The sequence below is a fragment of the Leptosomus discolor genome, chromosome Z, assembly GCF_034619465.1.
Source record: "Leptosomus discolor isolate bLepDis1 chromosome Z, bLepDis1.hap2, whole genome shotgun sequence".
Classification (NCBI taxonomy): Eukaryota; Metazoa; Chordata; class Aves; order Leptosomiformes; family Leptosomidae; genus Leptosomus; species Leptosomus discolor.
In genome coordinates this window covers 5,130,751-5,156,626 of record NC_141419.1, presented here as the reverse complement: position 1 = coordinate 5,156,626, position 25,876 = coordinate 5,130,751, and the positions used below count along the sequence as shown (strand labels likewise).

The window sequence follows — 25,876 nt, the reverse complement described above, 5'->3', positions numbered from 1 at the left end:
GGGTCTGGGTTACCCAGAAAACTGGCCAGAGCTGGAGAAAACGCATCCAAAGCAAAGCACAGAATTTAAAATCACAAGATCGGGCGATACTGCAGCAAATCTCGCAGCGTTTAGCCAGGTGTCTTGGGAGGAGAAGAAGGAAAGGTGGTGTTTCTCGGTTTTTAAGACCTCAGTGAGTGGAGCTGTGTTGCCATGCTGGGGGTCTCAGCTTCCCTTTGAAGCAGTCAGTGCATATGCGTGACTCTGGGTGATGGACTAAGCTTTGTAAAGGTCACCCAAAAGGCTTCAAAAGGTTCCAAGCCAGAAGATGGTAAAATTTAGGCATTGCTGTCCATGGAGTTGTTCAGGCCTGACTTGGATTTCTTCAGGGGATTTTGAGCACCACATCCTGCTGTAAGCGCATCAATAAGCATCACCTTCCACAAGTATGTCCCAGGGATTGACCAGCCCGGCAGCAAAAGAAAAAAGATGTTTCAGTTCAGCATTAATGCAGGAAAATTCAAGTGTAAGAAGCTGCTGGACCAACATAAGCTTAAGGAAGACACAGCAGCACATCAGAAGGGAAGAACCACCGAGATCTTGGGTTTTTAGGGCTGAGCAGTGTTTGGTGGTGGGACACATTTAGAAGGGGTGGTTGGGATAATGCAGACCACGGTCACATACTGTGGGCACAGAGAACCAGGGTCGCCTCCTTTCCAAAACCTTCAGTCTTGAGGTTTTGTCATGGTCAGAGCTGTTGCTGTGCTGTGACCAGGGGACAGAGGAGGATTAGCAAGGGGGCTGGCTAGGAATGAAGTGTATCAAAGCTGCGTATTTTGGAGAGCTTAGCTCTGTGTTCTGTATGTCCCTGTCTCACTGGGGTCTCTGAGATGATAATTGCTTTGGATAGGTCTTCTTCAAGCTGCTGCCTAGCCTTTCCTTGCTCCTCCTGTCCGAGAGCTGCTGCTGAAAGCAGCATGATTTACAGCACGCGCCGCTTGCTGCGGGGAACCTGCAGGGTTTTCCTGCTCCTCCGGCCTCCCCCGTTCGTGCTTTGCAGCAGATGTTTTACAGCGCTGACATCAAAGTTATTTCCATCCCTTGGTTATCTCAGCGTGGTGCTTCCCTTCTGCAATTGCTTTCTGGGCTTTCTGGTCCATCATGCATCGACTCTAAAATCGCTCCCGTGTCCCGTAAGGCTCGGTGCGTGCCCTCACTCTCTGTTCGAACACTGTGAGCATGAATCACGTTGGCACATGCCAGCTGGCCCAGGAGCTGAAGTCTGCAGATTTTCTTCCTGCTTGGTTGCCCCTTGCTTGTCAAAGGGAGACTCTTCAGCTCTTTGGGGCGTTTGGGTGAAAATTTTAAAGTTGGCTTTTAATGGGTGGTGGTCGCTTCTCTCTCACCTCTCCCCAAAAGTTGGTGAAGAGCTGCCCAGAGCTGTGAGAGAGCAGAATCTCAACTCTTCAAAGCTGCTCTTGCTATTTTGAAGCCATGTTAAAGATGACATTGGCCACTGTTGTAACATGGATGTGTTTAAGCCATCAGGGTGCTTTCCCCGAGACACGAGAGAATAACAGAGCATCCAGTATGAATCCCTGGGCCTCGGGCAGCTTTTAATGGGCCAGTTTCTCAAAGAGCTCAAAGATCCGTGGTGGGAGGTGGTTCGGGCAGAGCAAGAGAGCCAGGATGGTCTCACTGCCCTTGGAGATGGGCTTGGGGAGACATTGCAAGGATGTGCGCTCCAACCCACGGAGCCTCCTGAGCCCCAGTAACAATGTCGGGTTCACGCCAACCTCAGGTCTCCTCTCCTTTGTCCCCTTCCAGCCCGAGGACGGACCAACCTGGAACTCCGAGAGAAATTCATCTTGCCAGAGGGGGCCTCCCAGGGAATGACACCCTTCCGATCGCGAGGCCGAAGATCAAAACCGTCCTCCCGAGCAGCCTCCCCGACGCGATCCAGTTCCAGCGCCAGCCAGAGCAACCACAGCTGCGCCTCCATGCCATCCTCTCCCGCCACTCCGGCCAGCGGAGCCAAGGTGGGGTTTGCACATGAAGCCTTCCTCTTTCCTCTCCTTTAGGAACCGGTGGCCTCCAAACCCGTCCTGGCGAGATGAGATGCTGCAGGAGGTGTTTGGAGGAGGAAGAGGAGGAAGGTTGGGGATCAGGGGATTGATGGTTACTGCAGTCTCTAGGTGTTCATGGTGTCTGTAGGAAGAACCCCGCTGTCCCCGTGGGATGGGTGGGACAGGACGGTGCAGGACAGGTTTTTAGCCCAAGCTGGGCGCTCGTGGCTCCGCAGGAGGGTCCCCGGCGCTCGCAGTGTAGCTGAAGGTTCCTGGTCCCCGAGGCAGAGCTGTGCCGCAGCCATGGTGTCCGGCCGGCACACAGGAAGAAGATCGCCCAGCATCTCTCCTTTCCCACCACATCGTTCGCCCATGCATGTTTTACTTCATCATCTGTTTGGGTTTTTCCCCTTTATTTTAATTTATATATTTCCTGTTTGGTTCTCGTTTCATTTGAGTGCCGTTTTCCCTCATTCCAGATACTTTTCCTGTTTCTTTCTTTTCTTTTTTTTTTTTTACCACTCACTTCCACCTCTCCCCCCCCCCCCTCCTTGGATTTTCCATTTCACAGACTCCACATCACTTCTCTCGATGTTATGACAAACCCTGGTTGATAAACAGTAAAGCGGGCACCCCCCTGAGGGGATTCGATTATTCCGACTTCCAGCTCTCGAGCGCCGAGGTAGAGTATGGTCTCGCCGCCCCGAGGACCCGCTGACAGGCCCGAGTGCCGCTGGCACAGAGAATCCTGCCCCCCTGCCTGTTTTAACGCTTTCCTTGTGGTAGAGCAGCGCTTGTTAGCACCGCTAACGCTCGGACTGTTAGCGTTTTTCATGAGTTTCTAACTCGGATTAGATAAAACATCGACCTTAGAGTAAAGCCCAACGGCCTGGCAATCCACATTTACCATTAACCAAGAGAGCGACGTTGATCCTCTTGTGCTCAAAAAAAAAATAAAAGGCATTTTCCAAGCTTGAATAGCTTTTAAGCATTTAAAAGTGGCCGTGTTTGGCTTTCAAAAATTGTAATCCAGCAGCCGAGTTGAGACTTGAAAATCAGCTACAGCGCATGCACGGTAACCACGTCGCCTTCATTTTTATGAAGCGCTTGTATTTCTCACCGTGTTGAAGCACGTATGGTGTGTCCGGCGCTGTCACCGGCTTGACACTCCCAGGAGGATGAATTCGGGCTGAGGCCTTTGCTCTCCCTAAAGTTTCAGCCTCCTCGTGGACATTCCTGACCTTGTGATTCGGTGATGAGAAATACCGGGTAGATCTCGGCGGTTCGCTGAGCGGTGGTGAGCGCCGGCAAGACAACTGCGTCTTGCTCAGCGGTGCTTTCACGCAGAAAAGGAATTATTTTTAAATCATCAGAAGGTCAGGAGCACTTCCCCAATTGCCCTAAATTGCCTGCTTGCTGCTGTTAACATGTTTATAAAATAGGATCGAGGATGAGAATTGAAATCTCTGATGATGAAAACCTTCACAATCACACGTTAATGGATTTTAATTCCCGCGGCGCCCCAAGGGGAGCCCGCTGCTCAGCTGCCCCTCTCCCCCGCTGCAGCTCCAGTTTCATGACATTTCAAGATTCCTCAGTTTCCCCAAAATCACAGGGGATGGAGGGAAACCTCTCCAGCTCTTGCTTTAAAGCTCGTTGGGAAATGCCCTCTGCCACGAATGCCCATCCAGCTGGGCTGGAGCCGTCCCTGCAGCGATGCCCTCCGCCAAGCCCCGGGGGACTGGGGGCGCCACAAGCGCTCGCTTTCCTGCAGCGCTGCCCCAAAACCCAGAGCTTTGGTTGGTGTGTGGAAACTGGAGCTGCCCTTTCCAGCCGGAGCCGGGTGCCCTCGCCCTGCCGGCACCCTGCCCTCCCAGCACCTTCCCCTTCGCTTTCGTCCGCAGCGGCGGGAGCAGAGCTGCCTGTTGTGCTGCTTTTCCCCTCCCCGCCACCCACCTTTGCAACATCTTAAAGGTCAGGAAAAGCACGTTTCAGGATGCGACCGAAGCTGTTTCGCTGTGGTTTGTGTCCCTGGTCGTCGCTGGTGCCTTGATTTTCAAATTTGCCTGCCCAGGGGGGGTGGGTGCGTGGACCTGCCTGGGGCACCGGCACCGGGGCGACGTCCCTCCACCTCCCAGAGTCACGCTGCGCTGATGCCTCCCTACAACGGGGACGCATTTCTCCAGACGCTGCGTTGTATTTGACCTTCCAAAATGGTCCTGAGCTGCTGAGATGCTAAAATAACCTGGTTTTGCAAGATTTCACGTTCTCTTTGTGGAGCTTTTGGAGCCCAGCTGATGCTGTCCTCCTCCGGATGGGTAACAGCTTTGCTTTTGGTTTTTTGTCCCCACAAATAGCTGTGCATCAGCCTGCAGCGCACAAACTGCCGTTGCCCTCCAAATTTTCCGAATCCAGGCTTTTATCTTTTTTTATTAACCGCTGCTGAAACGACAGCTTGTGTTCTCCTTGACCGTTAAGATGGGTGTTCCTTCAATGTCAAAATCTTTTTGCCGAGGGACTGATCTCGGATGTGATCTTGGCCCGTTACAGCCCAGGTGCCACCTAAAAGATGCTCTGTGTGTGCTTCCTCCCAAGGTGACCCCCTCCGCGGGCAGCAAGCTGAAACGACCCACCTTCCACTCCAGCCGAACCTCCCTGGCTGGGGACACCAGTAACAGCTCCTCGCCAGTCTCTACAGGTGCCAAAACCAGTCGGGCAGGTAAGTTGGGTGCAAAGAAAAATTCCTGCTGCCGCTGTTCCTACTCGGTTGCTTAAACTGGTGGAGAAAATATTAAATATTTCGGAGCCCGTGGCGAGCTGGGGAGGCTGATGCCTACGGCCTGGCCGAGGGGGAGGCTGCAGTGGTTTTGGAGGGCGAGGGAAGGAATCAGTCCTGACACTGAACCCCCCATTTAAGGGGTGCGGGGTGGGTGGTTGAAAGCGCAGCCGCAGAGGTGCTGGGGATTTGGGGGCCGGTCGGTCTGGGGATGGGGAGGAATCCTCCTCCTCTTCCTCCTCCTCCTGCTGCTCACGGCGCTCTCTGCTCCCCTTGCAGATCCTAAAAAAACAGCCAGTCGTCCCACCAGCCGCGCCGGGAGCCGCACGGGGAGCCGGGCCAGCAGCCGCCGGGGAAGCGACGCCTCCGATTTTGACCTGCTGGAGACGCAGTCGGCGTGCTCGGACACTTCGGAGAGCAGCGTGGCCGGCGGGCAGGGCGGCTCGCGCCGGGGGATGGCCAAACCCTCCAAAATCCCGACCATGTCCAAGAAAACCACCACTGCCACCCCAAAAACTCCAGGCCCTAAAAGATAATACTGTACCCACGCCCTCCTGAAAGAAAGAAAACCCAACCTGTGTCCAGTTTTTAACCCTGCTACGTACATTGGATGTATATTTATTCTAAATGGGAGAAACTATATTGTTAAAAGTGTAAAAGAAAGTTGTGTTATGAAGCTGCCTTATTTGGGGTTGGTTTTTTTTTTTTTTCCTTTTTTGTAAGTTACTATTTTCATGTGAATATTTATGTAGATAAAAAATTGCCTCTTGGTGACCCCTGTTCAGAGAGGGGCCTGGAAAAGTGAAATGTGGGAGAGAAAGAAAAAAAAAAAAAAAAAAAAAAAAGAAAAGAAAAAGAAAAAAGAAAAAAAAAAGGAAGCAAAAAAAGGTCAAGATGTGAAAGTGTAAAGAAAAACTAAAATATAAATAGGATTTCTGCGCGGTGCAGGGTACGAACCTGCTTTATCTTTTAGGATTGTTTCCTAAATGCATCTTTATAAACTTAACTTGCTGTCTCAGCAAGGTAAATTATATTTAAAAGCAAAGACCTGAATCCTACAGTGTTCAAGGAACTCTCTTTTTGTAAATCACAGATACCTCAACCAGAGAAACATGAGGTGAGGGGACTTGGGGCTTATGTTTCCATTTTTTTAAAGCTATGTGGTTTTACCTGAAGAAAAGCGGAGTTTGACTTAATAAAATTTGCACACACTACAGCAAAGGTCATGACATTTTGCTGTCTTGAAAATACTGTCCCGACAACTTCGTTTTTAAAGAACAAAACAAATGGGGAGGGGTTTGGGGAGGGGGTTCACGCTGAAGCTGGCCAGAGGAGAGCACGCTGGTAAGATTGCAGGTCTGGATCACTCAGATACATCCCTTAGCGGTGGCGGGTCCTACAAATTAGAGGATTCTTCCGGATTGATGGGCTAAGAGACCGACCCAAGGTGTTCCTTACAGAATCGCTATTTATCTGCATCTCTTTTTTCCTATTTATTATTTAACTGGTCATTCCACTTCCAACCAGGCTGAGATTGATGTGACCTCTGCTCCTAGAAGAAATCTGGACTTACACGCACAGTTGCTTGTCCTTGAAATGAGTCTCACCAGCACACTTGCTACAAGTCCTGTCTCGCTTTTGTACGCTACTTTTTCTTTGTAATAAAATCAAACTGACCAAGTGACCAGGAGACGGGCCGGGGGAGAGGGCTCTCCAGAGCTCCTGTATTTATTAAATATTGTTCCTCTCCGGCTCTGACCGTGTTGCTGTGTGATTCTCTCAATTGGTTTAAATTGAGGCAAAACTGAAGCTCTACCAATGAATTGTTTAAAAACCAGACACATTTTTGTATTAAAATTGCTTGCGGTAATAAACAATCTTGCCTCCTACTTTATTCCGCAGTGTTAGCTTTTTAAGTATGAGAGCCAAGAGCCGTTCATCCCGTCGGGGGAGGCGACGGCTGTGCCAGCCACGGGGTGCCTGCACCCAGGTTTCCTCGTAGAACGGAGCAGGGAATCACCAGCCCCCAAATTAAAAGGCCCAGGTGGGCGAGTGGGTGCTGGCAAGTGTGCTCGGTGGTGCCGGTACCCACTGGCGAAGTGGGTGCCCACCGGTGAGGATGCCGACCGATGAGGGTACCTGTTGGAGTGGGTGTTTGCCGGCGAGAGCGCCCGGTGAGGTGCATGCGTGGTGGGGTGGGGTGTTGGTGAGGTGGGTGCTCAGTGAGGATGGTGTCCATGGGGGGGCGGGTGCAGAGGGCGAGTACCCATTGTCAGGGGGTGCCCATGGGGGGGCGGGTGCAGAGGGCGAGTACCCATTGTCAGGGGGTGCCCATGGGGGGGCGGGTGCAGAGGGCGAGTACCCATTGTCAGGGGGTGCCCATGGGGACGGGTGCTGCTGAAGCGAGTGCCAGTGAGGGTGGATGCACAGGTTGGGTGGCCACGGGTTTGGGTGCCCATGGGATTGGGTGCCCACAGAGGTGAGTGGGTGGGTGTTCATGGATTTGGGTGCCCATGGGGGTTTGCATCCATCAGGGTGGGTGCCCATGGGTTTGGTTGCCCACAAGGGTGAGTGTCTGTAGGGGTGGGTGCCCATGAGTGTGAGAATCCATAAGGATGGGTGCCCGTGGGTCTGGGTTGGGTGCCCATGAGGGTGAGTGTCCCTCGGGATGGGTGGCCATGGATTTGGTTGCCCGCAAGGGTGAGTATCCGTAGGGGTGGGTGCCCGTGGGTGTTCATGTGTTCGGGTGCCCACGAGGGTCAGCATCCCTAGGGATGGGTGCCTGCGGGTCTGGGTGCCCACGAGGGTCAGCATCCCTAGGGATGGGTGCCCATGGATCTGGGTGTCCGTGGGGGCGTCTATCCACGGCTTCACGTGCCCAGCGATGCCCCCCGTTCCCCGGGGGCCGCCGGGCGGGGCGGGCCGGGAAATCCCGGAGCCGTGACCGTGGCTGGGGCGGCGCCGCCGACGGGACCATCCCTTTTCCCTCGCCCCGCCGGGGCGGGCCGGCACCGGGACCGTACCGCGGTGGGGAAAAGGGGGGGGGCGGGGGGGGGGGGGGTAAAGGGGAGGAGGGGGCGGGGGGGGGGGTGGCCGGGGGCGCGGCGGCGGTGCCATGGGGCCGGGGCGCGGGGCGGCGGCGGGCCGGGGTCCGCTGGGGGCCCTGGCGCTGCTCTGGGCGGCGGCGGTGCTGTGCCAGCTGGGCAGCGGCAGCGTCCTCCGCCGCCGCCTCCACGCCGCCGGTTTCCTCCAGCGGCGCTTGAGCGGCGGCGAGCGGCGGGAGGTGCAGCGGGAGATCCTGGCCGTGCTGGGGCTGCCCGGCCGGCCGCGGCCCCGCACCCCCGCCGCCGCCCGCACCCCCGCCGCCGCCGCGCCGCTCTTCATGCTCGACCTCTACCACGCCGTGGCCGGCGAGGAGGAAGCGGAGGAGGAGGAGGCGGCGGTATCGCGGCCGGTGCTCACCGGTCTCAGCACCCAAAGCCCCCCGCCCGGTAGCGTCGTCAGCCGCGCCGACACCGTCGTCAGCCTCGTCAATATGGGTGAGAGCGGCGTGCGGGGCCACCGGGGCGTGCGGGGACATCGGGAGGACCGGGGCGCCCCGATGGGCACCGGGATGTGCGGGGATACCGGGCAGGATCCAGGCGGCATTAGCAGGACGGGAGGGATCGGAGTAGACCGGGGCGCACCGAAGGAACCGGAGCCTGCGGGGAGACGGGGCTGCACGGGCAGGATGCAGACGGCTTGGTCAGGACCGGTGGGACCAGAGCGCACGGGAGGACCGGGGAGACCGGAGCAGACCGGGACTCACGGGCAGGACCGGAGCCTGCGGAGGCACCGGCGGGACCGGAGCGCACGGGCAGGACCGGGGGAGCCGAGCCCCGCACAGCGCAGCGCAGCGTCGGGGGCGCTCGGGGAGGCACCGGGGAGCAGCGCCCGGTGGGACGGGGCGCACGGGGCTGCGGCGGCCGCTCTGCCGGGGCCAGGCACGGCACGGAGCCCCGCTGCCCGCCCAGCCCGGGCTGCTTGAAGCGACCCAAACCCCGAGGTGCAAACCTCGTCCCTGGCCCAGGCAGGGGACGGTAGCTTTGTACCGACGGCTCCGAGCATCCCTCGGTCCCGGGGCACTTTCTCGGTGCGTCCCTGTTCAGGAAAACCTCTTGTGCCCAGAGCTGAGCTTAATAACTGCAGGAGAGTGTCCGTGAGGGACAGGGTGGCCATGGAGCTGCATCCTGGATGCTGGGAGAGAGCCGCTGCGGTCCATGGCAGGCTGTGCACAGCCTCAGCACGAAACCCAGCTCCGCTTAGAAAAGTGGAGGTGGAGAAGGGGAAAGTCATGCAGCGAGGCTGGGCTGGGGGCTGGCAGGCTGGGACCAAGCTGCGGCAACTTGGTGAGCTTGTCCCCAGCTTGTGATGAACTTGGGCTGCTTCCCCCAAATGCTGTGTCCATCGTAACGCAGCGTTGGGAGGTTGGGAACCACCGTGGGGTGAGGCAGGCTCGTCCTGCTCCGGGGAGCTGCGTTGCCCACCCTGCACTCCCCATTTTGGTGGGCACCCATGAACCGGTTGCGGAGCGAGCGGGGCACAGAGGCAGGACAGCAACTCTCGTGCCAGCGGCAGGGTGGACCGAATTACCCTTGGTGGGCCACTGAATCACAGTTCAAAATCTCAAGGTTGCTAATTATTGCTGGAATCCCGTCCAGCTGGTTACTGAGCAATGCTGGGCTCCAGCCACCGTCCTATTTCCAGGCAGTTGCGTGAGCGGCAGCGAAAGCAGAGCTATTTCCAGCCAGCATCAGTGGGGCCACAAGCACTCGGGGTGCGAGGGGTTCCCCTACGAGGGCAGGCACTGGAGTGGCCTGAAACCAGGGGGATGCACAGACCAGGCATTTTTATACACAGCTTTTCCTGCCTCTGCTCATTGCTTTAAGGGGTGTCCGGGTGTCCCTGTCCAGACCAAGCACAAGGCTTTTGGGAAGCATCTGTGCAAAGACCGGGGGATGAGGTGTGGGGCAGGGACAGTGTTAGCAGGCACAGAGCAGCGTCCTGGCCCATGAGCCGCAGATGTGGCTGGTGTGCTGGGCTCGGGGATGCCTCCTCAGAGCAAGGCTGGCTTTGGCTGCTGCACCGTGGTGTGCCAAAGGGCATGCAACGGGAAGGTGCCTCACCGTGGCACCACCGAGGACCAGACAGAGCCCTTTTCCTCCCCGACACCCCTCCAGACCTCACACGGCTTCCCCCCCCACAGCCAGTGCTCTGAGCATGGGAGAAACCCTGGAGAGCCTGGGCAAGGAGGGGACCTGCACGCTCTGGAGGAGGTATGGGTGAGCGAGAGCCGTGGAGGCATCTCCCAAGACCTCTCTGTCCATTCTTACATCTCCTGTACCATGTGTGGATGTAAAGAGGCCAGGGAGCTCCCTGGGACAGACCCTGCTGCTCTGGGCAGTGGTTAGGGGTGCCCATGGGTGCAGGCACCCAGCACCCACCTTCCATGTAGAGCCCTTGGAGCTGTGGGCACTCAGCGTCCTGGGAAAGCTGAGGCAGATACTGGGGCACCAAGTCCTAGCTCTGCTCAGTACCCATGACAAGACACAAGCACCAAAAAAAAATGCTTTAAAATGGCCAGGTTTGGTGACAACCAGGGTGGGAGGTTTGGGGAGGCTGTGAAGCCATCCGGGAGGCATCCGTGCTGGCACAGGGGTGCTGCTGCAGGGGTGCTGGCATAGGGGTACTGGAACAGGGGTGCTGGCACTGCTCCCCTTCCTGGTGCTCCTGGAGCAGCCGGGAGAATTGGGGAACAGAGTTCCAGCCTTCAATTTGAATGGCTTTGATTTCTGAGGCTTCGTCAGCCCCTTCACGTTAATTAAATAAAGTTTTGTGGGAGAAGGCTAGCTTTCATTTGCATGCATAATTTGCTGCACAATTACCCTGATGGAGCATGCAAATGGGGTAAGTCGGTGCTCCATTGGGCACTTGGACCGCTTTGCTCCCAGCCACCCGGCGTAGCCCTGTGTGAGCCGGGCCGGAGCGCGGCTCCCAGCGGCACACCTTTTTCCTGGGAAGGGGAAATGACAAACCTCCCCGGCGCACAAACACGTCCTGGTTTGGGCAGCGAGGGCCTTCAGGCGATGGGCGGCCACCGGGCACCTTCGGTTGGGTTTGGTGATGATGGATCCACCCGTCCCATCCTGCTCGCTGCCTCTTGGCATGAAGATAAAACACTTCACGTAAGCCTGACCGGTGCTATTTCTGTGCGCTAACTGAAGGAGTCAGGTGGGATGTATTTTTAAGCCTGGGGTAAGGATGGGCTTTGAGATTTCTTCTTGGCCAGGGCTGAGCCACCAGCCGTGAGTCACGGTTACGCGCAGGGTATAATCACGGAGCACAGAGGTTTGTAACGGGAAGGCGAGGAGGAGGCTCGCAGTGCTGCAGCATCTCCGAGCCCTCCGCAATCCCCCGCCAGCACCACCACACATACATCCTCCCTTTCCCTCCCTGGCACCCGCCGCTGCCCAGGGATGTGGCAGCACTCCCCCCGCAGCCCCTCGGGATGGAGCAGTGGGGCAGCGCTGCCCGCAGCCGGACACCTTTCCCGGGGAGCGCTGGGAGGAGGAAGGCAGGACACCTTCGCAAAAATACCTGCAGCGCTCCCGGGTGCTGCAAGGAGCCGTTAGCGCAAGGGTGGGAGCTCACGGCAACCTCTAATTTTGCCAAGGAGTCGGGGTGTGCTGCTCCGCTCCCCGCGCTGGCAGAGCATCGCCCGCTGCCGGCCTCGGCGCCTGTGCGGGCACTTGCCTTCGCCCCCGCACAATTACCGCCGAAATCCAACTGCTGTCAGCAGCGGGGTCAGGATTTTCCCACTCCTGACTTCATTTTGCGGTGGTTTGTGCCTCCTCCTCCTCCTCTGGGCATCCGTGGAGGCTCAGCCAGAAAACCCGCTGCAGCCGAGGGACACGCGGCAGCGAGGTGTGGGTGCTCTGTACCTCCCCCGCCGTGCGTGTTTTAAACAGGAAAAACTTTGCAAATAAAAAAATCCCCTCGGGTCCACCATGCTCTTGGCTGGGGGAGCCAGGGAGGGGGATGCAAGCAGGGGCCGAGGCTGCCTCACAGCCGGGCTGGGGGTGCTCAGTGCTGAGCCCCGTGTCCTGCGACTCCCAACCTTCATCTTGGAAGGATGGAAGAAGGAGCCTGGCAGAGGCTCGGCTGCATTTCACAGCACTTGGGATAACTCCTAAATCTCTCCCCGCTTCGGAAGGCCTCTGGAGCTTATATTTTCCTGCTTGCGAGCATCTTCCTTGCACCTCCTTTAAACCTATTTTAGGATTCAGAGCACTTGATGTGGTTGAATATCCTGGCATTTCCTTTTAATTTAGTGTCTGAAATGATCATGGGGAGCATCGGTAGCAGGCAGGACCAGTAATTACGACTGATGCGCAGTTTATAGAAACAGAGAAAGTTTACAATGAAAAAGTGCAGCTAAGAATAACTTGGGGAGCAGGACGAAGGGCAGGCGGCCCCGTCGCCCCTTCTCTGGGAAGGCATCAGGAACGCACAGGGGCTGGGACACACCGGGAGGCTCAGCCCAGCCGGTGCTGGGCATCCCCTGCCAGGGGTTGCGTGGCCTCATGGCCATTTATGTATATACATATATAAAAAATTAATTATTTTTTGGGTAGGGGAGCACACAGCATAGTTGTGGCATTCAGCTTTGGGGAAAGGCACAGCAGCTCTTAGGGGGCGAGACAGTAAACACCAAAGGAGGGGGCAAAGAGAGCAAAGAGCTTGGGTTGGGTTTTTTTAGCGTGTCTCATCCGCAATCCGGATAATCCGCCCACAGATAATTGAAGGTTGGTGGTGCGGCTGAGTCAACCCGCCTCGAATCAATAGCAGGTTCCCAGGCATGACGGGCTCCCGGCCGGCCGGGGAGGGCCCATCATCCACGCACACACCCCCCCCAGCACCAGCAGTATTTTAGCACCCACTTTTCTGCCTGGGCGAAGGGTGCCGGGTGCTTTCGGGATGCGATGTGCACCCCCTCCCCCACTACAGGGTCGTAAGTTTGCAGCCATTTATAATTTTGCCGGAAAACACGGCATATTAAACCTCCTCCAAGCTGCTGATCGCCAGGCTGGGTTGGTGTTTGCTACACGCCGTGCAGCCGGTCCCATACCCATCACCCTCCTCGGCCTCGCTAACCCCGTCTTGGCAGAGGGGAAGTTGCTTCGCCTTCGGCCCTGCCCTTCCAAGGGGGTTTCCTCTTCTGCTCCACAAATGGGGGAGAAAGCAGGGTTTCCTCCTAGTTGCTCATCCCAAACACACAGCAGCTTGCTGTTAAGTCCAGTTCGTTTGGTTCATCAAGGTGCACAGCTAATTGAGGTCTCCTTTAGCGTTTCTCATCCCTGGACTTCCCTCCCCGCCAGCTCATCCCCCTCTGCCCTCGGTCCTGGACTCCTCCAGCACCTCCACAGCACGTAGATGGGAAGATTTCATAACAAACTGCTTCTTTAGCAAAGGTTTTTACCCTTCTCCGGGGCCAAAAATCGCCCTGGGGGCTTCTTGCTGGGTGCCGGTGACCTTGGTTCTTCCACAAAACTCCCCCTGCCCTTCCCTGGGTGAAGGTCCGCCCGCAGCATCCCTTTGCCGAAGGCTCACGGCCCGTGAAGATCTTGGTGATTCCTGAGCTGGTGTTTGGGCTGGTTGGGTCTCACTTGATGCCAGGGAGCAAAGGGGTGACCCGTGAAATACCCAGGTGAACAAAAATACCCGAGAGCACACTGCTCTGCACCTGAGTGGCCCCTGGACTGACCGTGGGACCTCCCGCTGGGGGGTTATCAGTGAAAAAAAAGAAAAAAGAAAAGAGGTGATTCGTCTGGTTGTGTTTTGGGGGGATTTAAGGACTTTCCAAGAGCCGTGAGGCATCAGTGGCTTCAGCAACATCTTGAACGGCCCAGGAGTGTCAAACCATCAGCGATGGGTTGACGGAAGAAATAGAAAAGCAGAAAAGAGCCCGAGGGGCTGCAGCAGGGTCAGGGGGCTGGTGTCCCCCCCCTCCGAGGGGTGCGAGGGCCGGATCCGCTCCCCGCAGCACCCTCCCGCTGCAGCTGGCCCCGGCCGGGAGGAGGAAGCTCTCTCCTCCGCATCCGCCCCTGCCCGCCTGGCCCTGGGCTTTTTTTATAACATAACTTGTGGTGAGCCCAGTAGCTGGAGGGAATGTGGGGTTTTAAAAAAAAAAAAAAAAAAAGGGGAAAAAAAAAAAAAAAGAAGGGAAAAAAAAAGCCCCAGTGGATGCATGATGAAAATCTCAGCGTTCAGTTTGGAGAGGTGCACTGCGCTGCTCCCCCTTGCATAAATGGGGACGGCAACTTGATGGTGTATTAGATTTGGAACGCTTTTTCCCCCTGGAATCGGTTAAAATTTGCATTTAAAACACACATTTTTATTTATTTAATTATTTGTTTGCTTTATTTTTAAAAGTAAGCGCCACGTCAGATTCGTTACGTTGCTTTTGTGCCTGAAGCAGGAGGAGCTTTAATCACTTTAATTATGTTCAGTCATGGCAGCCTGGAATATTTTTAAAGAACAATTTGAAGAAAATAATTACATATTAGAGAAGCTGTGTGAGGCTGCATTACCATAAAGGAAGACAGTGTGTTTTTCTTTATGGACTTAAAAAAAAGAGAAATTGCCAGATTTTTTTTTCCTTTCCCAACGTGCACTAGATTTCTGAAGAAAAGAGGTATTTTCAGTAAAAAGTGAGGTTTTATTTTTACAGATCAGTGACCTGACAATCCCCCAACCTCAGTTTCGCACAGGCTGCAAAGCCTCGCACTTCATCAGCCCGAAGCCCACAGGTGAGAGGGGACCTGTGAAGCCCAGCGATGGCCCCAGCGAGCCCTGGGCTGTCCAGATTTTGTCCCCCAAGCACCTGCTGCTAGAAAACCTTGCAAACACCCCAATTCCTGCTCCAGAAAGTCCCCCCAACCCCCAAAGCTTTGAGTTTTGGGTGGGTTTTTCACCTTTTGGAGAAGTGCGAAGAGCTGCAGCCCCTAAACCATGGCATGAGGGGCTGTGCTCCTGCTGTAGGCCAGCCTTTGTGCTTATAATTTTAATTAATAATGAAGAAACAGGACTGGGGAGCTGGGGGGTTTACAGCAAAATAAAGTCAGGAGGGTGCAAAAATGGGGGGGGGGGGGTTGGGGGGTGTGCATCAGGGTTAAAACTTGAGGAGAGCTGGGAACGTGCAGCAGCCAAGAGCCCAGTAGGATGAGGGGCCTGGAGCCAGCGGCGTTTGTCCCCAAACTGGAGGCAAATTGGGTTGACAGGACTCAGCGGGGGCTGCAGGCTCTCATCAGCCCATCGGGGTGGCTGGCAGCACAGTGAGGGCCCAGCGCAGCCCTCCCTGAGCCCCCCACCATTGCTCCACAGTCGAGCAGGACCGGGACATCTTCTCTCCAAAGCCGTACTGGAAGGAGTTCAGGTTCGACCTGACCCAGGTGCCCACGGGCGAGTCGGTGACGGCCGCCGAGTTTCGCATCTACAAGGCGCGAGGTGTCATCCGCCACGCCAACAACACCCTCCACATCAGCATCTACGAGATCGCCGCCGAGCACTCCAACAGGTGACAGGGACAGGGATGGGGATAGAGACAGGGGTGGGGATGGGAATGAAAATGGTGGGGATGGGGATGAGGATCAGGATGGAGATGGGGATGGGGATGAGGTTGGACATGTGGATGGGGATGAGGTTGGACATGTGAATGGGGATGAGGCTGGAGACAGGGATGGGGGTGGGGATGAAGATGGTGGTGATGGGGATTGGGATGGGCACCCCCAGAAGCACCAGCCCCAGCACTTTCCCTTCCCACCACCGCGCAAATGCCGAGGGAAGCAGCACCGCTGCAGCCAGCTGTTCCCACGCTTTCCCACTTGGGCAATGCCACACCTCAGCTTTTCAGCCGGGGCTGGGAGGATGCTTTTCCCAGGGCAGCTGCCAGGGTGCCACCATCATGTCCAGCACAGCCGGAGGCACTGGGAGCCACCATCCTGACCCTGCTGTGCCGGGACCTGTACAGACACAGGCACCGAGTCGTCATTTCCGTGAATTATCGCTGGTGCTGGTGCCCTCTGGGTACTGTTACTCACCTGCTCGGGGTTTTTTCCCCCATTTGCACAGGGAGTCTGACCTGTTCCTGCTGGATGTCCAGGACCTGCGTGCTGGGACCGAGGGCTGGCTGGTGTTTGACGTCACGGCCGCCAGTAACCACTGGTTAGTGGATCGGAAATACAACCTGGGGCTGCGACTCTACGTAGAGACGGATGATGGTAAGAGACGGATGATGGTAAGCCTGCCTAACCTACCTGCAGCATTTGGGAACAAATCCCCAAGAACTGGAGTCCTTTTATCCCCTCTTCATGACATGGCAGGTGGAGGGGGGTGTGGTTCATCTCACAATTTTAAATTTCCAGCTGTGATGGAGAATTGCAGGCGCCAGAAGTCGGCTGGATTTGCAGGCAAGGAGCCTCCCAAAGGCATTCATGCTAATGGGGTTCCTGATGTGGGCTGTAATAACCCCATTAGCACTTAATGAACTCTTTACCTGAAGGGATCCTTGGTCTGCGCGCTGGAGGATTAACTCTCTTCTCACCAAGGGGGCAAATCTGCTCCCAAGGTGCCTCTTGCAGGTGCACAGACACAATGCTGAGGGGCACAAAGAGCATCTCCACTCCCACAGAGGGAGAAAGTGCAGCCATGAATGCCCCGTCCATCCCTTTCCCTCCCAGCGCACTGAGCTTTCATCCCCAAGGGCAAAGAGGAAAATCAGTTGCTTGGGTCTCACTGGGGTTTTCTCCATAAATCGCTGTAGGTGACCATCAGCATCATGGTGGCCAGGCAGGGTGAGGCCACACCACCTCTGTGAGCTGCCCATCATGCACCCGCCTGGGGGGCAAGAGCAGAGGGGCAGGTCAAGCTGCTCTGGATGCTGAAACCACAGCTCTCCACTGCAAATTTCCTGTATATCTTTTTTTCTCTCTGTGCTTTAACCGAATGAGTTCATTCTGAGCACGAACCGGCACGTGGTCCTGTCCCCGCAGGGCACAGCGTGGACCCCAGCTCGGCGGGACTGCTGGGGCGCCGGGGGCCCCGCTCCAAGCAGCCCTTCATGGTGACGTTTTTCCGGGCGAGCCCCAGCCCCGCGCGTGTTCCAAGGGCGGCCAAGCCCCCGAGGAGGCGGCAGCCCAAGAAGACGAACGACCTCCCGCATCCAAACAAGCTGCCGGGAATTTTTGGTAAGAGCTTTGTGGGGTGAGAAGTGGTCCCTATGGAAAACACCGCGCTCTGCTGCTGCCGTGATCGAGGGACCGTCTGTTAGTACATTGCCCTGTCAGAAATCCCAGGTTTTGGCCCCAAGGGAAGCAGAGCAAAGAGCTCTGGGATTTTTAGGATTGGGGTTGTTTGCAGTTCGGGAGGTGCAGGGGGCCTGAGGCAGATGCCCTCAAGGCAATGGTGTTTTGTGGGGTTTTTGGGATACCTGAATATTGGACTTTTTGCATCATTGCCCTTGGCTTTGAAGCCACCCTAGGAGGACATCACCCCAGGAGGTTGTCACGGGCCCAGGAAGCCGCTCAGGCAAGAGGGGAGCGGGAAGCCCCAGCAATCCTGAACCCATTTACCTTGGCAAACCCTCAAAGCCAAGTCCTCTGTGGGCAGAGCCGGGATTTAGCCCTTCCCAGGCTGAATCCCCTCGTCCCGACATTGAGCACCACATTTCAGGCTGGTCTGAAACTTCTTTTCCCTTTGTGCAACAGTGGAGGCTCCTCTTTTGTTCTTCTGGACTAGCCCTGACCGTACGGGCTGTTCAATCCCAGCCTTGAGCGGTGATGGCTGCAGCTGGGGGGTGGGATGTGGGACGCCAACACCGCGGGGCTGATGCTGTCTGTCCCCTTCTCCTGCAGATGACGTCCACGCCACGGACGGACGGCAGGTCTGCCGGCGCCACGAGCTCTACGTCAGCTTTCAGGACCTCGGTTGGCTGGTACTTACCTACTGGGAGAAATGAATGCAAAAAAAACCCCAAAACCCCATCATTGTCCCCGCCTGGGCTCCCTCCCAGCCCAGCTTCTCCTGCCCATGAAGCGATCTGCAGCCCTGTGAGCAGAGTGGGGCAGCCGGGAGCTGCTGCGGCCTCATCCCAGGAGCTGGGAAGGCAAACATGAACTGCCACAACCCCAAACCCCATCGGTGACCCTGAACAACACATGGTTCAGGCTGAAAAAAATCAAAATAAACCCTTGCTGCTGGCACGACCACCCGGGGAAGAGCCAGCTGGGTTGTTTTCTCAGACAGGGAATGGATGAAGGGTTGCAGAAAGGGTGAAGCCATGGTGTAACCCCTTTTTTTTTTGGCAGGACTGGGTGATTGCCCCGCAAGGGTACTCAGCCTACTACTGCGAGGGGGAGTGTGCCTTCCCGCTGGACTCCTGCATGAACGCCACCAACCATGCCATCCTGCAGTCCCTGGTCAGTACAACCCGTGATGGCAGCCCCTGGGGGGGACCCTGGGGGAGCAGTTGGCTCCCGATGGAGGGCTGGATTTGGGGCTGGGCATGCCCGGCTTTGAGAGCATTTGGGTGGGAGGGGGTAGTTGAGCTCCAGCTCCCAATAAAGCACCAGTGGGTGCAGGCACATCTGGATGGGTGCTCCCCTGTCAGCTGGTGGGGAAGGGCATCGTGTCACCCGTGCGTCCTCCTCGCCAGCCGTGCACAAGGGTTTGGTCCAAGGTCCCGTGAAGCGCTGCTGCGGCTCAGCGCCCAAACGTTGGGCTCAGCATATTCCAAGCAGGAAGGCTTTAATGCCCCGTTTCTTTTCCCAAACCCACCCTGCATCCCAGCCAGCGCTTTAATTTCTGGAATTTCCTGCCCTGTGAGTGTTTGATTTCCCAATGGCAGAGTCACACCGGCTCCGGTGTTCGCGGTTAATTACAGGGAGCGCCGAGTCCTCAGCCGAGCCTTTGAAGGTGTCGCCTGGCGGGGTTTAATTTTTGCATTATTGAAGCTGCCAGAGGCCCCGTCCAGGGCTGGGCATGATCCTGGCAGCGGTGGGGAGGGGTCCCCTTCCCCTTTACACCCACCCATCACCCCTAAACCCAACACTCTTCCCAAAACGGAGCTGTTCGGGCAGGATGTGAATCACCTGGCGCCCGGATCCGACCCTTCTGGGAAGCGCCGGGGCAAACGTGGCCGGGGAGCTGTGCCAGCCCCGGGCTGTGCTGCAAATAGCAGGGTTTGACAGCAAAAACACCGGACTTCCGAACTGGGAGAGCTCAGCTGCCCCTGCAAGAAATTAATCGCACATGTCGGGTAAAGCCAGCAAGGGCTGCGTGCGTCCAGCAGCCCGCGAGCCTCCCAGCTCGTGCTGTACAGCGAGTTACTGGGATAACGCATGTCCTGAGGAGGGGACGAGCGAGCTGAAGGAGAGTGGTGTTCAGAAAGGTGTTGGGTGCTTAAGATTTTAATGCAATGTGTTAATTTGGGGTGGCGCTGAGCCCTGAAGGAGAATCTCCATTGCAACAGCATCCAGCACCCCCCCACACCCACACTGGAGTGTGCTGCCCTGATTTTTTTTTTTTCAGCCATTTGCCTATTTACAGGGGGAAAAGGGCCCAGAAATCCCAAATTAATGAAGGGGCTGCCTGGCCCACGCAGTGCCACAAGCCCAGATCCAATATAAACTGCAGCAAGGACTGCCCGAAGTTTAGAATAAATATTTTTGCAAAAAGCTGGAAATAGTCTCCCCATTCAGCCAGGCTTTTTTGCAGTTAGGAGCTGGTTTGATGCTTTTTCTTCTGCCCGGAGCCGCGTTCGCCGGCACTCACAGGCTCCATCCATCCATCCATCCATCCCCCAGGTCCACCTGATGAAGCCCGAGGCCGTGCCCAAGGCGTGCTGTGCCCCCACGAAGCTCAGTGCCACCTCCGTCCTCTACTACGACAGCAACAACAACGTCATCCTCAAGAAGCACCGCAACATGGTGGTGAAATCATGCGGCTGCCACTGACGGCCGGGCCCCATCCCTGTCCCCGAACGTCCCATCCCATCCCCACCAGAGCAATGTGACACTGGGTTTCTGCTGCGCGTGTGGAAGAGGAGTTTTATGGGCTGCATCATAGCAAAGTCCATTAATAATAAAAAATAATAAAAATAAATCCCTCCCACCCCTCCCTAGAAGTGGATGTAAATAATATAAAACTTTTATTCTCTTACCACACTTAATGAGACACATACATATATACATACATACACATATATATATATATATGGGAAAGAGGATGTGTGGCTGGTTACGCGTCTGTTTTGTTCATGGCTGATGTGTTTTCCCCTCGTGCTGCTGGCTCACAGGCTGCTGCAGTCTCTGGTGGAGGTAGTTTGGGCTGAAGGGTAGTTAGGATAAGGGAGAGGGCATCTGAGTTGCTCTGGGATCGAGCTGTTTCTAGCCATGTATGTCTAACTAACCCACCTTTACCCCGTGCTTTTAATTCCCCTAATGAAAACACTGTCAGCCAATTAAGTAGCTGGCTGACTAACCCGCTCCTATTTACTTAAAGTTCACAAAACTCAGCCAGCTGGAAAAAAAAAAATAAAATATATCCATATTGAGCTACGACCCTGTTATAAAATAAACGCCTAGTTTGGAAAGTAAACACGTAGTTTCTCTTGCTCTTTGTTTTTTAATAAATGTCACAGCACAGCAGCGCTCTGTTCAGCGGATGGGATTTCGCAACGAAAAAAATACTCAGGATTGGCTAAAATTGTACCTATTTACTTGAAAAAGAGCCATGCCAGATGGTTGTGAGGTTTAGGTCAGGCTGTGTCTCCCCAGCTGGGAGAGCGGCTGTGCTCACTGGTGGCTGCTTCCCGTGGGCTCACAACCCACCGCACCAGCCCCAGGCGCCTTCCCTGTGCTGTTTGCACAATTAAATTACTTATTTGCTGTGATTTTAAAAGGAAAGGGCCTGGCAAATTTCTCAGCTCGGGTACCCGGGGAACCCTGCGTCACTAAACAAATAATGAACCTGGCTTAGCCAAATGCAAAGGGAAAAAATCCCAATAAATCCACCAAAATAAGAAAGATCTGCTCCTCTGCTGGCTTCCCGAGAAAAGGTCTCACCTCTTTGGAAAGATTTTATCTGCTGACTAATGCCACATGAAATCCAGCTCAGGATGTGACCGTGGCTCCGTGTGACGTGGTGCCTTCTGCAGAAAGCAAGCCCAGGGCTGCCATCGACTCCCTTTGATTCAGGTCTGCAAGGCCAGTCTTCAAAAATTTGGGATTTAAACAACAAGGCAGCAAGGAAGGGAAATGCCAGGTTGGTTTGTCTGTGTGTGAGGTGTCACATTTGAGCGCCTGTATCTCACCTTGTCCCAGTTGTAGGGCGAGGCACAACCCCTAATCAGGGTGGAAAACCAGCAAGTGAATAAAAGCAACCCAGGGTTTATTATGGACAAGAAACACCCCTGATCTGTGAGCGGCTGGGCTGGCAAAACCAAAAATAAAAAAAAACAATTGCACAAGCTCTTAAAAACATTCCCTACACCCCAACCCCCCACACCCGACCCTCCTCTGCCCAGGCAGCCCCATCCCTCCTGCCAACGCCTGTGCAAGCTCCAAACCACGCACACAAATACACATTTCCAGAATGACCCAGTGCCATCGTTTCACCAGAAACTCCAAATCAATCACTTTCCAACGACGTGGTTACCTTCATGGTGCACGACCAGAGCTACCCACCGCTGGGAACTGTAAAGGCACGTGACTGCTGCTCTGCAAACCGACTTTGGAAATTAACCCCCTTCCTACAACCTCACAAGGTTTTCTTCTTCTGTCACCCAAAGGGTTTCTTTATTTCCTGGCGTTTCTTGTCTTGAACTTGTTCTCCCACTTACACATCCCAGCAAACGCGCCCTCCCTCTCGGATGGAGATGGAGTTGGACCAGGCTGGCTTCCCAGCAGGACGGCCGCCAGCCAGGGACCTGCCTCCCTCTGCTGATGGGAAAGGACACTACAGAGCCAGGGACACGCCAAAACCGCCTCCATGAGATCCTGCAGCTGGAAAAGCACAAGAGATTCAGCTCCGCTCTTCTTGCCCCAGCACGGGCAGCTTCCCCCAGAGCCAGAATTTAGACATCAGATTTGAGAAGATGAGGGCAAACGCAAAAAAAAAAAAAAAAATAAAGCATCTTTGCTCAAAAGCAAAGACCATCCTCACACGGTGAGACTTCAACAGCCAGGGGTAGGCCCTCAGTATTTTTAAAACTAGGTTTTATTTTTATTAAACATAAAGTCTTTCTGGAACACAGCAGTAGAATCGACCCTGCCCCGCTCGGGGCAGCACAGGCTGAGAAGCGATTTATCCTCGGGGGGCGGCTGGACCCCCGCAGCGCTGTCCACAGGCACCTTCACACCAAGCTTTGCAGGGGAATTTTGACAGAAGCCACGGGAGCTGGGCGCTGTGGGGGGCGTCGCGGGGCTGTCCCACCCCAGCCAGCTCCCTGACCCCTCCCGGCCAGGCTCACCCCAGCCGGCCCCCTCCAAGAGCCGAGCTCACGGGCACTCCCCGCAGTCCGAGATAATCACCTTCTGCTTCGGTTTCCCGTCTTTGGTGCCTTGAGCCTTTGAGAAAAGAGCAGCAGGAATGAAAGGCCCAGAGTCCAAGGGCAGGAAGGTCAGCTCTGCCCTGAGCACCCTGCTGCCAGCACCTACCTCGATCTGCCGCACCACGTCCATGCCCTCCGTCACCTCCCCGAACACCACGTGCTTCCCATCCAGCCAGTCAGTTTTATCACAGGTGATGAAGAACTGGGAGCCGTTGGTGTTTGGGCCAGAGTTTGCCATGGATAACAGCCCTGTGATCAAGAAGTGTTGTGTTACGGCTGGGGAGGCAGCGATGAGCTCCAGCACGTGAGCTGCTACTTCTGCCCAAACCCATTCCCATGCCCCGCAAAACACTGCTGGTTTTAGGAGAGCCTCCAAATACTCAACTCCACAGAAACTACTGGAAACCAATTATGTTGAGGGAGAAACACTTAGGAGTATGAAAGATGGAACAGGGTAGAGATTGCTCATCTATTTTTAGTTGCGGTAATAGAAAAGCTGTTTGTACGGAGATAAACCTGCTTGCTTTTTGCTGCTTTTTATAGGCATACTGCCACCCTCCTTTAAAATCAAACAGGAAAGGAGCTTTGCAACTCTTTCTCCATTATGCAATACTGGAAATTAACAGTGCATGGATGGAAAGCAAATGATGCATTTCTGCTTGCTGCATGCTGGTGGCACACAATGGTCTGACGACGGCAGATTACACCGTGGCAGGAGCATTTCGCCAACGCAGACTATATCTCAGGACTGCTGCTATCAACATGGTCTAGGTCAAAACAGCCCAAGTGTAGCCCCTAGATGATGTCGAGCCACTTTGCTCTCCAGCCCCTGCCTGGCGAGACGGCTCTACCTGGCCCCGTGTGTTTGAGAATGAAGTTTTCATCATCAAATTTCTTCCCGTAGATGGATTTGCCTCCGGTGCCGTTGTGGTTGGTGAAGTCGCCGGCCTGACACATGAACTGGGGGATGATGCGGTGGAAGCTGCTGCCTTTGAAGCCGAAGCCCTTCTCGTGGGTGCAGAGGCAGCGGAAATTCTCTGTTGAGGGGCAAGGGGGAGAGAAGTGAGAGCTGCGTCGCAGCTGGAAGCCACCACGCTGGGGAGGGCCGACCCTCTCCTCACCTACGGTCATGGGCACCACATCAGAGCGCAGGAGGATCTGCAGCCGCCCCGCAGGTTTGTTTCCAATCTTGATGTCCATGTAAACCTGAGGGTTGACCCGGGATTTCTTGGCAGGAGGCTCGCCCTGGGCAGGAAAAGAAAAAAGCAAGTCGGGATGACATTCCTCTGCTCTACCTCCAGAGATGGCTGGCCCCACGCTCTCAGCCTTTGGGACAGCAGGATACAGGTGGCTCCGGCTGTTCTTCCTACCTCCTGCACCTCTGGTTTGGCGGCCTCTGCTCCTCCTTCCTCTGTGTTCTCCTCCAGAGTCTTCCCCGAAAATTTCTTCAGCCAGTCATCATCCGACCAGACTGCGATGGGAAAAGGAAGGGTCAGAGCACAGGAACCGAAGGGCCACACGTGAGCACGGACACAGCTGCACGGGTCAGGGTGCAGCACGGTGCTGGCAGCAGGATCGCACCCGAGACGTGGGAGCGCTCGGCTGGCAGCAGCCTACCCCAAAAGACACAGCATGCAGGGAAATAAGGGACAAAGTCATCTCTTCCTCCTCCCTGAGGTGCCATGCATCACTGGGCAGGGCAAGCTCGTGGCCAGTTCCCTGCGAGTACCCCCACGCAGGGCAACGGCTCGGCACAGCCTTGGCCCCATCTGCTTTTGCAGATGTGTGGGTCACTTTGCCTGGCACGTGGCATGTCAGAAGGCATGAAGGCAAACAGAAGTGCAGCCAAGAGTGTTTCCACCCAAAGAACTGGGAAATAATTTTTGGTTATCTGCTTATTAGGATGCTGCTCAGATCCTCGAGATCGCCAGAAAGCACAAAGGCTGATGAACGAAGCTCTGAACATCCATGGGGATGCTCTCCCCTCCCAGACATCAACTCACCAGGCCTGGACGATCCTTCTTTAATCCGCATTGGTTTGGCCAAGTTCACACGTATTGTCCTGCCGAAGAGCTCAGACTCGTTCTGCAGAGGAAAAAAAAGGCAGAACAAAGCCCACCAAAAGGTCAAAAATCACTGCGCCCCCCAAATCCCTGCAGAGGTCAGAGGAAAACAGAGCTTGCTTTCTCTACATGGCGCACGCCACGTAGGGTCTTGCTCTGTACTACCGGGAAGACAGCAAAGCCACACGTCTCCACCAGCGAGTGGGAACAGGGTCCGTACCATGTTGTCAATAGCTGCTGCTGCATCCTGCCAAAAAAGCGCAAGGAAACCATTATTGTCATTTCTTCTCTACCTTTAAAAGCAAGGCTCAGCACATACGCGCCCCAGAATTTCGTTGCAAGAAAGACTGCCAAAGGACCGTTTTCCTAATCCTCATCTACCCCAGGGCGGTAAGAGCTGATGGATCTTGCAAGAGTTGTATCCAAACCAGCACCTGGGGTTCGTCTTCCCACAACCAACGCAGTAACCTCACTTTCTGTACGATGCTTTGTCGCTTACATGAAATATTTGGGAGAAGAGATCTTGCATACGAAGCCCAGGACAGATTATAAGATGGCAAATATATGATACCCGTGCTGCCCAAGAAACTGTGGGGCTCCAGGGTCAGCAGGGGAGCAGCATGGGCTGGCAGCAGCCGTGCTTCAGCCCAAAAGAAAAGGGGAAAAGTGGGAAATTGGAAAGGCAGAAGCTTCAGCCCAAACCGAAATTGGAAAAGCAGATCCAGCCGCTGGAGGCTAATTTGAGGCTGTAGCAGGGAACCCCTGCCTGCTCCCATCAACTGCAGCACTGCCCTCTCCGAGCCCAAAAACGCCAGGGGAGGAAGAGGAAGGCCCAAGGGGCTCAAGGAGTTGCCCCTTTCTCACCTCTGCCAGCTCGAATTCAACGAAGGCGAATCCCCGGTGCTTTTCTGGAGAGAGAGAAGCGAGCGGTCACGGGCGGCAAAGACACACCGGTCCCTCGGTGGCCCAGCAGCGGCTGGGTCCCGCGTGTGTGTGTCCCGGGAGAGCTCGCTGCCCCCTTAACCCGCGGGGACACCCCGACGGGGGGGGCAGCGTCCCCCCGTCCCCAGCCCCAGCCCCGTCCCACGCACCGGTCTCGTAGTCGAGCGGGATCTGGATGTCGGTGATGTCCCCGAAGGGGATGAAGGCGGCGTGCAGCACCTTCTCGTCCACCTCCTCCGCCAGCCCGCCTGCGGGGCGGACAGCGGTCAGGGCCTGGCCGAGCCCGGCCCCGCTCGGGGGGAAGCCTCCCCTCACCCCCCCCCGGCACTCACCCACGTACAGCACCCGCTTGGTGGCCGCCATCTTCCCTCCCTCCGGCCCGCCCCGGAACCGCCCGCCCGCC

At 55.8% G+C, this 25,876-nt stretch overlaps 3 protein-coding genes across 7 annotated transcripts in view; 2 read left to right on the top strand and 1 right to left on the bottom strand.

Moving 5' to 3' along the window:
• Positions 1–5,506, top strand: part of MACF1 (microtubule actin crosslinking factor 1) — a 145,292-nt gene extending 139,786 nt beyond the window's left edge. For 4 of the 5 annotated variants that reach the window (XM_086479559.1, XM_086479560.1, XM_086479557.1 and 1 more), the window contains 4 exons: positions 1,807–2,018; positions 2,617–2,727; positions 4,641–4,764; positions 5,101–5,506. In XM_086479559.1, coding sequence (XP_086335685.1) covers positions 1,807–2,018; positions 2,617–2,727; positions 4,641–4,764; positions 5,101–5,357 — 704 coding nt within the window. In that variant the 3' untranslated portion in view covers positions 5,358–5,506. The remainder of the gene's footprint in view (positions 1–1,806; positions 2,019–2,616; positions 2,728–4,640; positions 4,765–5,100) is intronic. The other variant, XM_086479561.1, reaches the window with a different exon arrangement.
• A 2,430-nt stretch (positions 5,507–7,936) lies between these two features.
• On the top strand, positions 7,937–19,871 carry BMP8A (bone morphogenetic protein 8a). Its single transcript, XM_086479562.1, has 7 exons — positions 7,937–8,360; positions 15,244–15,436; positions 15,991–16,139; positions 16,911–17,105; positions 17,772–17,851; positions 18,225–18,335; positions 19,722–19,871. The coding sequence occupies exons 1-7, from the start codon at positions 7,937–7,939 to the stop codon at positions 19,869–19,871; spliced, it is 1,302 nt and encodes a 433-aa protein (XP_086335688.1).
• Positions 19,872–22,116: 2,245 nt separating this feature from the next.
• Positions 22,117–25,836, bottom strand: PPIE (peptidylprolyl isomerase E). Its single transcript, XM_086479310.1, has 10 exons — positions 25,806–25,836; positions 25,623–25,721; positions 25,396–25,439; positions 24,752–24,778; positions 24,472–24,553; positions 23,839–23,939; positions 23,590–23,713; positions 23,320–23,505; positions 22,575–22,717; positions 22,117–22,484 (listed from the first exon to the last, which is right to left on the bottom strand). Exons 1-10 carry the CDS (start codon positions 25,834–25,836, stop codon positions 22,416–22,418), a joined length of 906 nt encoding a protein of 301 aa, XP_086335436.1. The 3' UTR covers positions 22,117–22,415.
• Between the last annotated feature and the right edge of the window lie 40 nt (positions 25,837–25,876).

Coding starts and splice junctions, on each gene's coding strand:
- BMP8A (XM_086479562.1), top strand. CDS start 7,937: ATGGGGCCGGGGCGCGGGGCGGCGGCGGGCCGGGGTCCGCTGGGGGCC. Junction 8,361..15,243: donor CGTCAGCCTCGTCAATATGG/GTGAGAGCGGCG, acceptor ATTGCTCCACAG/TCGAGCAGGACCGGGACATC. Junction 15,437..15,990: donor GCCGCCGAGCACTCCAACAG/GTGACAGGGACA, acceptor CCATTTGCACAG/GGAGTCTGACCTGTTCCTGC.
- PPIE (XM_086479310.1), bottom strand. CDS start 25,836: ATGGCGGCCACCAAGCGGGTGCTGTACGTGG. Junction 23,714..23,838: donor CCAAACCAGAGGTGCAGGAG/GTAGGAAGAACA, acceptor TTTCCTGCCCAG/GGCGAGCCTCCTGCCAAGAA. Junction 23,506..23,589: donor TGTGGTGCCCATGACCGTAG/GTGAGGAGAGGG, acceptor GCCCCTCAACAG/AGAATTTCCGCTGCCTCTGC.